At 42.4% G+C, this 12,573-nt stretch overlaps 1 protein-coding gene across 1 annotated transcript in view; it reads left to right on the top strand.

Moving 5' to 3' along the window:
- Positions 1-12,573, top strand: part of DNAH9 (dynein axonemal heavy chain 9) — a 450,622-nt gene that overhangs the window by 53,062 nt on the left and 384,987 nt on the right. Inside the window, exon 10 of the mRNA XM_012555448.1 lies at positions 4,533-4,601. Within this exon, the coding sequence (XP_012410902.1) occupies positions 4,533-4,601 (69 nt within the window). The remainder of the gene's footprint in view (positions 1-4,532; positions 4,602-12,573) is intronic.

Here is a 12,573-nt window from a genome sequence, read left to right as displayed (position 1 = left end):
GCTTCCAGCGTCACATCCGTTTGTTGAAAATTTTCCATTGATACTCTGTCAATTCCTGGAGACTTGTTTTCGCCAATACCTTCAGTGTGGCTTGGACTTCTTCCTTCAGTACCATCGGTTCATTATCATATGCTACCTCCTAAAATGATTAAATGTAGACCAGTTCTTTTTGGTACAGTGACTCTGTGTATCCCTTCCATTTTCTTTTGATGCTTCCTGTGTCATTCAATTTTTTGCTCATAGAATCCTTCGATATTGCACCTCGAGGCTTGAATGTTTTCTTCAGTTCTTTCACCTTGAGAAATGCCAACTGTGTTCTTCCCTTTTGCTTGTCTAGCTCCAAGTATTTGCACATTTCATTTAATACTTCACTTTTTCTTCTCAAGCTGCCCTTTGAAATCCTTTTCAGCTCATTTCTTCATTCACTTTAGCTACTCAACGTTCAAAAGCAAGTTTCAGAGCCTCTTATGACATCGAGGTCTTTTTAATGACCTTTTTCTTTCTTCATGTATCATGTCCTTGATGTCATCCTACAACTTATCTGCTTTTTGGTCATTAGTGTTCAATGCGTCAAATCTATTCTTGAGGTGGTCTCTAAATTCAGGTGGGATATACTCTAGGTTCTACTTTGAGTCTTGTAGACTTGTTTTAATTTTCTTCAGCTTCAGCTTGAACTTACATATGAGCAATTGATGGTCTGCTCTGCTGTCGGTCCCTGGCCTTGTTCTGACTGATGAGATTGAGCTTTTCTGTCGTCTCTTTCCACAGATTTTATCAATTTGATTCCTGTTTATTCCATCCGGTGAGGTCCACCTGTATAGTCCTGTTTATGTCATTGAAATATGTATTTGCAATGAATAAGTCATTGGTCTTGGAAAATTCTATCATGGGATCTCCGGCATCATTTCTGTCACGAAGGCCGTATTTTCTAAATACTGATCCTTCTTCTTTGTTTCTAACGTTTGTGTTTCAATCACCAGTAATTACCAATGCATCTTGATTGTGTATTTAATCAATTTCAGATTGCAGAAGTTGGTAAAAATCTTCAATTTCTTCATCTTTGGTCTTAGTAGTTGGTGAGTAAATTTGAATAATAATCTTATTAAATGGTCTTCCTTGTAGGTGTATGGGTATTATCCTATAACTGACAGCATTGTACTTCACTAGATCTTGAAATATTCTTTTTGACAACGAATACGATGCCATTCCTCTTCAATTTGTTATTCCTATCATAGTAGACCATATGATTGTTCAATTCACAATGGCCAATACCAGTCCATTTTAGCCCACTAAAGCCTAAGATACCGATCTTATGCATTCCATTTCATTTTTGATGACTTTCAATTTTTCTTGATTAATTCTTCATACATTCCATGTTTCGATTATTAATGGATGTTTGCAGCTGTTTCTTCTCATTGTATGTTGTGCCACATCAGCAAATGAGGTCCTGAAAGCTTTACTGCATCCACGTCATTAAGTTCACCTCTACTTTGAGGAGGCAGCTCTTCCCCAGTCGTATTTGAGTGCCTTCCAACCTGAGGGGCTCATCTTCCAGCAGTATATCAGACAGTGTTTCACTGCTATCCATAAGTTTTTCACTGCCCAATTTTTTTAGAAGTTGGTTGCCAGGTCCTTCTTCCCAGTCTGTCTGGAAACTCCCCTGAAACCTGTCCACCATGGGTGACCCTGCTGGTATTTGAAATACCAGTGGCACAGCTTCCAACATCACAGCACATGCAAGTCACCATAAACTGACAGATGAGCGATAGCTGTAAAGATTACAGCCTAGGAAACCATATGGAGGCAGTTCTACTGTATCCTATAGGGTCGCTATGAGTTGGAATTGACTCGAGGGCGCACAACACCAGTCCCCAGTACTGTGAGACAATAAATATCTGTTCTCATAAACCACCTCGTTTGTGGTATTTTGTTATGACAGCCCTAGCAGACTAAGGCAAGGAGCCCTGGTGGTGCAGTGGTTAAAGTGATCGACTGCTAAGTGAAAGGTCGGCGATTCGAAACCACGAGACACTTCGTGGGAGAAAGATGTGGCAGTTGCTTTTCGTTGAGATTTACAGCTTTGGAAACCCTGTGGGGTCGCTGTGAGGTGGAATCAGCTGGACACAGACAACCATCAGAAGCGAGAGCTGAGTCCTTGTGCTTCTCAAACCTGCCCCCATGCAGAAGGGTGTAAATGTGGGGATGGGGTGGGGCGGGCTGGTGGGGCAGCTTCTAGGAAAGCACACTGCAGTGACTCTCACAGGTCCTGCTCCCTGGGGTAGACCCCTACATTTGTGTGCAGGAAGGTTATAGGGATGCTCTTGGGGACAGCACCTGTGAGGGAGTGAGGGCAGCAGGATTGGGCAGAGGGAGAGACTGAGCTTTGACAGTAGTGTTTAAGAACTCAAGCTGCTAACCAAAAGGTCGGCAGTTCGAATCCACCAGTCACTCTTTGGAAACCCTATGGGGCAGTTCTACTCTGTCCTATAGAGTCACTATGAGTCAGAATTGACTCGATGGCAAGAGGTTTGGTTTTGGTTTGATAGTTGCAACCAAGGCCTCAGCCTTGGGAACTCTGACCCTTCAGAGTTGCTCTGAATTGAGACAAGAGGGCCCTGCCTTTGCACCCCCTATGTCAGCTAGTACTGGAAGTGTACTTTCCCAGGGAGGGTCCTGACCTTGGGCAAGGGGCTCTCTGGCTGAAGGCAGGGCCTGAAGGAGGACACAGCTGTGCGTATTAGCAGCCAGTGCTCCTGGCAGCGAGGGAGTCACAGCTTGGTTCCAGAGGGTATCTGGACGGCACCCTGGCCCTCCTCCAAGGGCCTCCATAGCACACAGTTTCCAAGACAATTCCAGATTTTTTAAACATAAATTCAAATTTGTATTATACCCCACACTATATTGATTATTAAAAATGTTTTTCACCATCTGTAAGTTTGTTGTACTGTGGTGGCTTGCGTGTTGCTGTGATGCTGGAAGCTATGCCACTGGTATTTCAAATACCAGCAGGGTCACCCATGGTGGACAGGTTTCAGCGAAGCTTCCTGACTGAGACTAGGAAGAAGGGCCTGGCAATCTATTTCCAAAATTTAGTTAATGAAAATCCTATGTATCAAAACAGAATATTGTTTGACTGGACTCAAACATGCCAGTGATTGTGAAGATGGCATAAGCTGTGGCAGTGTTTTGTTCTGTTATACTTAGGGTCACCGTGAGTTGGAGCTGACTCAACAGCAGCTAACAACAACAACAAAAATGTTTTAGAATCCTCACCGTGAAGTGAAGTGGAAGTTGCAGAGACTTTCACTGTACTTCCTCCTGGGACTTCTCAAACCCCACTATGCAGCTGCTCACAGGCCCCAGAGTGAGAAGCCTCGCTGTCTTCCAGCCTCGTTCTCTTATAGATGCGAAACTGAGACTCGTGGGAATACCACAGCTTTTGAGGGAAGAGGAGGTGTGAGCCCACCTCCTGTTCTTAAGCATTTTTCACTTCTTGCTGCCTCACAGACGCAACCGCTCAGTTCCCCAAAAAGGGGAACTAAGCAACTGGACCATACTCCCAAATCCAACACTTCCTCTTCAGGCATAAGGGCTTATATTGAAAACTCAAAGGATCTTGTGAAGAAACCTTGGATTGGTTTAAAGAACAAATGGAATTTAAAGAATCTTTCCAAAAAGCGGCCTCGTTTTGCTAACAAGACAAACAAAAACAGACCTTCCACACAGTTAGTGAGAAGGTTTCTAAAAATTAAAGATGCTTCACCAATTTTCCCCAGGGGCCGGACTGTCATTTAGTGTTGCAGTGTCAAACCCAGGGGACGCAGTCGTGGGTAACAGTGCCTCCCCCAGGCTCTGCTCATGCCCTGTGTGTGCATGTGTGTCCATGTGTCTGTGTGCATGTGTGAGTGCCTGTGTGTCAGTGTGAGTACACATCTGTGCATATGTGTGATCATGTGTGTGTATCCATGTGCATGCTCATGTATACATTGTGTGTGTACACATTTGGGGGTGGGAGCTGGGAGGGAACCTCATGTAAACATGTCAGTGGGTGGTGGCTTTCTTATCACTTGTCCTCAGTGGATTTCAGAAAAGGGCATATCTTTTTTTTTCCCCTCTTTTTTAAAATAATACTGGCAGTTTTTCCTTAAATACAGAAAAGTACAGCACCAAAAATTTTTCTTTATATCTCAGTTCCCCTTTTATTCAGAGTTTTGAAGGGGCTTATTTACTGTGTGTATGACTGGCTCGGCTAGGGTGAGCCCTGGGTGGCAGGAGGGCTGGAAGTGCTGTGGGAACTTTATGGCACCCCTGTCACCTGTGGGGCTGCCTGTATTTCAGGAAGTGCAGATGCCCTCTAGTGGCCCATAGAGGATGTACAGGAAGAAGAATGCAGGCTCATTTAGGGGCATTTGGAACCCAGCCAACGAAGCTATTCCATCTCTTCTTCTTTATAGGCTCCAGTTGATGACTCAGACTATTATTTTTTACTTCTTCTAACTCTTCATCATTTTTCCTCCTTTTTGTATGTGTAGTTGCATGGAGTCTGCTGAAGGAAAGCGAATGATACAAAAATACGAAGATACGCTGTCATTGCTGGAAAAGTAAGGTTCTGGGATTGCACTACTCTGCCAACTGCCGGGCCCGCAGGATGCCATTTGCAACTCCAAGTTTGTGCAGATTCCTCAGTGGCTCTGAAATGTCACTTTGTGTTTTCTGTTATAACTGTGATATTTGGGAGTATAGTATTTCTGGGTTAGAAACACGGGCTCTGGGGAATTCAGCTCTGTTCTGGAAACAAATCCTTCTCCCATGTAGTTTTGTTGGGAGGATGAACCTGGCAGAATCAGGAAAAGTGGTACACTCCTAGTGGCTCTCTGAGACCTGTGTCACCGAGAATTGCAGGCACTGCTCATGAAGCAGAAAGCAATCTTTCTGATGCACAAAGAGAAAATGATTTTTTAAAAATACTCCTTTCATCCTTTTATGGAGAAAGTGTAGGAATGAAAATTTTATGTGGGCTCACGGTGGTTCCCGCTTAAAGCCACGAAGGCCTTTCAGGGGTGCAGGATCGAGGAACAGCCTGTTGTCTTGTCTCCTCCCTCTGCCATCTCCTCTCTCCTCTGTTCTGAGAATATGGGATTGTATGGATTGTGATTGTTCCGTGCAGCATCATTTTACACAGATCAGTTGGTGGCACCTGCATCTGCGAAGTCACCGAGTTCTACTCCCTCTACCTCCCAGATAGCTCCAAATCTCTCTGCTCCTCTCTGTCCCCACTACCAGTGCCTTCACGGAAGATTGCCACCTCTCTGGCCTGAACTGCCGCCGCCATTTCCTAACAGGCCTTCCTGCCTCTAGATCCATACCTCTCACTGCCCACCCAGTTACCAGATCTGATAACATCCCCCTGTGCCCTTTCAGCTCTTCCTGCCATCTCCCTGACACTTGTTGAAAAGCCCTCCCTGATGTGGCCTTGGCCTCCCCTCCAGCTTTGTCCCTGCATCTCCGGCCTTGGATGCATGTGTCTAGTCCTTGTTTCCAGCACGCATCTTGTGCTGTTCCTCACCTCCACCCCTTGGGCCATGCTGTTGCTTCTGCCCCGAATGCTCACTCCTCCTTAATGTGCAACCTCTGCTCATCCTCTGAAACTTTGTCAAACATCACTTCATCACCCCTTCCACAAAAACTTCCCTATTATTCTTCTTATCACCCTCCATCCTGCCCTCGCCTACAAGTCTGTCATTTTGTCGTACTGTGAGGGCTTGCGTGTTGCTGTGATGCTGGAAGCTATGCCACTGGTATTCAAATACCAGCAGGGTCACCCATAGAGGACAGGTTTCAGCTGAGCTTCCAGACTAAGACAGCCTAGGAAGAAGGACCCAGTAATCTACTTCTGAAAAGAATTAGCCAGTGAAAACCTTATGAATAGCAGTGGAATACCGTCTGATATAGTACTGGAAGATGAGCATCCCCAGGTTGGAAGGCAGTCAAAATATGACCATGGAAGAGCTGCCTCCTCAAAGTAGAGTCGACCTTAATGATGTGGATGGAGTAAAGCTTTCGGGACCTTCATTTGCTGATGAGGCACGACTCAAAATGAGAAGAAACAGCTGCAAACATCCAGTAATAAATGGAATATGGAATGTACAAAGTATGAATCTAGGAAAATTGGAAATCATCAAAAATGGAATGGAACGCATAAACATTGATATCCTAGGCATTAGTGAGCTGAAATGGACTCGTATTGGCCATTTTGAATTGGACAATTGTGTGGTCTACTATACTGGGAATGACAACATGAAGAAGAATGGTGTTGCATTCATCGTCAAAGAGAACATTACAAGATCTATCCTGAAGTACCACGCTGTTATGATAGGATAATATCCATACGCCTACACGGAAGACCAGTTAATATGACTGTTCAAATCTACGAACGAACCATTAAGCCCAAACATGAAGAAGTTGAAGATTTTTACCAAATTCTGCAGTCTGAAATTGACGAACATGCAATCAGGATGCATTGATAATTACTGGAGATTAGAATTCGAAAGTTGGAAACAAGAAGGATTAGTAGTTGGAAAATACACCTTTGGTGATAAAACGGATGCTGGAGATTGCATGATAGAATTTTGCAAGACCAATGACTTCTTCATTGCAAATACCTTTTTTCATCAACATAAACGGCAACTATACACATGGACCTCGCGAGATGGAATACACAGAAATCAAATCAACTACATCTGTGGAAAGAGATGATGGAAAAGCCCAATATCATCAGTCAGAACAAGGCCAGGGGCCGACTGTGAAACAGATCATCAATTGCTCATATGTAAGTTCAAGTTAAAACTGAACAAAATTAGAATAAGTCCTTAAGAGCCAAAGTACAACCTTGAGTATATCCCACCTGAATTTAGAGACTATCTCAAGTATAGATTTGACGCGCTGAATACTAATGACCAAAGAGCAGAAGAGTTGTGGAATGAAATCAATGGCTTCATACATGAAGAAAGCAAGAAGTCATTAAAAAAAAGAAAGAAAGAAAGAAAAGACCAAAGTGGAAGTCAGAAGAGACTTTGAAACTTGCTCTTGAGCGTCGAGTAGCTAAAGCAAAAGGAAGAAATGCTGAAGTAAAAGAACTGAACAGATGATTTCACAGGGCGGCTCGAGAAGGCAGAGTATTATCATGACACGTGCAAAGACCTGGAGATAGAAAACCAAAAAGGAAGAACACTTTTGGCATTTCTCACGCTGAAAGAACTGAAGGAAAAATTCAAGCCTCGAGTTGCAATACTAAAGGATTCTACTGGGAAAATATCAAACAATGCAGGAAGCATCAAAAGAAGATGGAAGGAATACACAGAGTCACTGAACCAAAAAGAATTGGTTGACGTTCAACCATTTCAGGAGGTAGCATATGATCAGGAACCAATGGTACTGAAGGAAGAAGTCCAAACTGCACTGAAGGCATTGGCGAAAAACAAGGCTTCAAGAACTGATAGAATATCAACAGAGGTGTTTCAACAAATGGATGCAATGCTGGAAGTTCTCACTCATCTATGCCAAGAAATTTGGAAGACAGCTGCCTGGCCAACCGACTGAAAGAGATCCATATTTATGCCCATTCCAAAGAAAGGTGATCCAGCCGAATGTGGAAATTATCAAACAATATCATTAATATCATACACAAGTAAAATTTTTCTGAAGATCATTCAAAAGCGGCTGTATCAGTATATCGACAGGGAACTGCCAGAAATTCAAGCTAGATTCAGAAGAGGACCTGGAACAAGGGATATCATTGCTGATGTCAGATGGATCCTGGCTGAAAACAGAGAATACCAGAAATATGTTTACCTGTGTTTTATTGACTATGCAAAGGCATTTAACTCTGTGGCTCATAACAAATCATGGATAACATTGTGAAGAATAAGAATTTCAGAACACTTAATTGTGCTCAGGAGGAACCAGTACGTAGATCAAGAGGCAGTCATTCCAATAGAACAAGGGGATACTACATGGTTTTAAGTCAGCAAAGGTATGCCCCAGGGTTGTATCCTTTCACCATACCTATTCAGTCTGTATGCTGAACAAATAATCAGAGAAGCTGGACTATATGAAGAAGAACAGGGCATCACGATTGGAGGAGGACTCATTAACAACCTTCATTATGCAGGTGACACAACCTTGCTTACTGCAAGTGAAGAGCACTTGAAGCACTTAATAATGAAGATCAAAGATCACAGGCATCAGTATGGATTATACCTCAACATAAAGAAAACAGAAATCCTCACAACTGGACCAATAAGCAACATCATGATAAATGGAGAAAATATTGAAGTTGTCAAGGATTTCATTTTACTTAGATCCACAGTCAACACTCATGGAAGCAGCAGACAAGAAATCAAAGGACGCCAGAGGCGGGGCCAAGATGGCGAAGCATTCAGATGCTTCCGGTGGACCCTCTTACAACAAAGACCCGAAAAAACAAGTAAATCGATTATATATGACAATCCAGGAGCCCTGAACATCAAAGGCAAAGTTGAGGAACCGAACTAAGTGTCAGAGGGAGGGAGAGACGGTTTGGAAGCAGCGAGGAGTTGCTAGACCTGACCTGGTGAGAGCTTGAGCCCTTCGGGCCTAATCAGCTCATGGTTGAGCGGTGAGGCAGGAAAGCAGCGGTGCTCGGGAGGCTTACTCTGCACCGGGAGAGACACAGCAGCTGAGTCTACTGGGCTACATGAACCACTGAGAAGGAGCCCTCGATCAGCGAAAGATAAGTACTTGCATCCGGCCTATCGCTCGGATCAAAAATACCCACTTAGGGAAAAGCCTCTCTTCCATTTACCTCCCCACTCCCTGCTCTGCACTGGGTCCCAGACCTGCTTCAGCAATTGCCAAGTCCCCTGGGCCGGAAGTAGGATCTGTCACACGCCCTGAAGCATTCTCCCAGCCTTGGAGAGCGAACAAATTAACAAATGGGTAAAAATAAACTGCTGGCTCCCCTAAGCCAAGAACCCAGGGTAGCGTAGGCACAGCTCCTTTTCCTAGGCACAGGCATAAGGGATCCACAGACTTTGAGTGCCTTCCCTCCTGCGAAGACTTGTGTGGGCCCATCTCAACAGCGTAGGCCCTCCTTTCCGCAGTACAGCACAGTATATACCTAAAGTCTAATTTCAACTGTTTCAGCTGTGACCTGGCAGGTTCATGACATTTGACACTGCTCTGTCCATTAAGCAGGGTCTTCACCTACCCACATCAGGGACCTGAGGACGGGTGGCTCCACCCACACCACCTAGCCTCTTGCCATAGGGGCCCATGAATAAGAGGTGCCCCCCAGTCCTTACAGCCAACAGCATTGGGTGCTCATTGTCTGGCTGAAAAACCCACCCACCTACACACTCTAGGGAACAGAGACACACCATCTTCCTGGACACTGAGGGACGGCCGTCAGCCCCCTGCCTTGCTCAGAGTGTGTTCCCCTGCTGCAGCCAGATGCCTGTTCCCACACTAATCACCATGCCTGTCCAGGACTGTAGGGAGAGCCTGCACCATACATTTAGTGGCTATCTACCTGGGCACCTGAGCTGAATCCATACAGGAGGAGTGGGTGAACTCCTGAGCTCACATACCTAGTAACAGATCTAACCACCTGCTAACAGGACATTAGAGCTTCAGAGTTGCCAATAATAAAACTAGCTCACAGGAGCAGCCTATTTGGGCATATCAAAACAAGAAGCTAGGACACAGTAAGCAAACAAAATAAATAAATATAATAAGTTATTGATGGCTTGGAGACAACAGTCAATATCAAATCACATAAAGAAGCAGTCCATGATGGCTTCAGCAAGCTCCCAAAATAAAGAATCTAGAAATTTTCCAGAGGAGGAAAATTTCTTGGAATTACCGGAGGCAGAATACAAAAGAGTAATATACAGAACTCTTCAAGGGATTAGGAAGGAGATTATGCAAAACGCAGGACACGCAATAGAGGAAATTAAAACCATTAGAGAAGAGCATAATGACAAATTTAGCAGGCTGCAAGAATCTATAGAGAGACAGCAGTCAGAAATCCAGAAGATTAACAATAAAATGTCAGAATTAGACAACTCAATAGAAAGTCATAGGAGCAGAACTGAATCAATGAAAGTCAGCATTAGTGAGATTGAAGATAAAGCACTTGACACCAACTTATTTGAGGAAAAATCAGATAAAAGGATTAAAAAAAATGAAACCCTAAGGATTATGTGGGATTCTGTCAAGAGGAATAACCTACGAGTGATTGGAATACCAGAACAGGGGACAATAACAGAAAATACAGAGAGAATTGTTAAAGATTTGTTGGCAGAAAACTTCCCTGATATCGTGAAAGATGAGAAGATATCTTTCCTAGATGCTCATCGAACCTGACATAAGGTAGATCCCAAAGAAAGTCACCAAGACATATTATAATCAAACTTGCCAAAACCAAACATAAAGAGAGAATTTTAAGAGCAGCTAGGGAGAAATGAAAAGTCATCTACAAAACAGAGTCAGTAAGAATAAGCTCAGACTACTCGGCAGAAACTATGCAGGCAAGAAAGCAATGGGATGACATATATAAAGCCCTGAAGGAAAAAAACTGCCAGCCAAGAATTATATATCTGGCAAAACTGTCTCTCAAATATGATGGCAAAATTAGGGCATTTCCAGATAAAGAGAAGTTTAGGGAATTTGCAAAAACCAAACCAGAATTACCAGAAATACTAAAGGGAGACCTCCGTTTAGAAAACAGTAACATCAGATAAAAACCCAAGACTAGAACACAGGAAAGAGCAATCAGATAAAAACCCAGACAGGGAAGTCACAAAAATAAACCAAAGATAAAACACTGAAAATAGGGAAACAGATGTCAATATGTAAAGGATGACAACATTAAAACAAAAACGAGGGACTTAAAAAATGTAGACATAGATTTTTCATATGGATTGGAAGTCAAGGCGATATAAAGAAATAAAAGACCGGTATAAACTTAGAAAAATAGGGGTAAATATTAAGGTAACCACAAAGGAAACTAACAATCCTACAAGTCAAGGTGAAAAACTAGAAAAATACAAAGACTCAGCAAACACAAAATCAACAACAATGAAAAAGATGAAAAGAAAATACATAAAGTATAACGAATCAGCCCAGAAAATTAAGTGGAACAAAGAAAATGCGAACAACACACAAAAAGAGAAATCAAAATGATAGAACTAAACTCATACCTATCAATAATTACGCTGAATGTAAATGGACTAAATGGACTAATAAAGAAACAGAGTGACAGAATGGATAAAAAAACATGATCCATCTATATGCTGCCTACAAGAGACACAGCTTAGACTTAAAGACACAGACTAAAACTCAAAGGATGGAAAAAAATGTATCAAGCAAACGACACTTAAAAAAGAGCAGGAATGGCAGTATTAATCTCTGACAAAATAGACTTTAAAGTAAAATCCACCACAAAGGATAAGGAAGGACACTATATAATGTTTAACAGATCAGTACACCCGGAGAACATAATTATAATAAATATTTATGCACCCAACGAGAGGGCTCCAAAATACATAAAACAAACTAACAGCACTGAAAAGAGAGGTGGATAGCTCCACAACAGTAGTAGGAGACTTCAACACACAACTTTCGGTGAAGGACAGAACATCCAGAAAGAAGCTCAACAAAGACGTGGAAGAGCTAAATGCTACAATCAACCAACTTGATCTCATAGACACATACCGAGCACTCCACCCAACAGCAGGCAAGTATACTTTCTTTTGCAGTGCACATGGAACATTCTCCAGAACAGACCACATACTGGGCCATAAAGTAAGCCTTAACAAAATCCAAGCATCAAAATATTACAAAGCATCTTTTCTGACCATAAAGCCATAAGAGTAGAAATCAACAACAGAAAAAGCAAGGAAAAAAAATCAAACACATGAAAACTGAACAACACCTTGCTCAAAAACTACTGGGTTATAGAAGAAATTAAAGATGGAATAAAGAAATTCATAGAATCAAACGAGAATGAAAACACATCCTAAAAGAACCTTTGGGACACAGCAAAAGCAGTTCTCAGAGGTCACTTTATAGCAATAAATGCACCCATCCAAAAAGAAGAAAGAGCCATAATCAAATAATTAACCCTACAACTGGAACAAGTAGAAAGAGAGCAGCAAAAGAAGCCCACAGGTGCCAGAAAAAAGGAAATAATAAGAATTAGAGCAGAATTAAATGAAATAGAGAATAGAAAAATAATTGAAAGAGTTAACAAGACCAAAAGCTGATTCCTTGAAAAGATCAAGGAAATTGATAAACCATTGGCCAAACTGACAAAAGAAAAACAGGAGAGGAAGCACATAATACGTATAAGAAATGAGATGGGTGATATCGCAACAGACCCAACTGAAATTAAAAGAATCATCACAGATTACTCTGAAAAATTGTGCTTTAACAAATTGGAAAACCTAGAGGAAATGGACAAATTTCTAGAAACTCACTACCTACCTAAACTAACACAAACAGAGGTAGAACAACTAAATAAACCCATAACAG

This window comes from Trichechus manatus, unplaced genomic scaffold (genome assembly GCF_000243295.1).
Source record: "Trichechus manatus latirostris isolate Lorelei unplaced genomic scaffold, TriManLat1.0 scaffold00040, whole genome shotgun sequence".
In the NCBI taxonomy this organism is placed as follows: domain Eukaryota; kingdom Metazoa; phylum Chordata; class Mammalia; order Sirenia; family Trichechidae; genus Trichechus; species Trichechus manatus.
The sequence above is the reverse complement of the archived record's forward strand: the minus strand, read 5'-3'. Positions and strand labels throughout refer to the sequence as shown.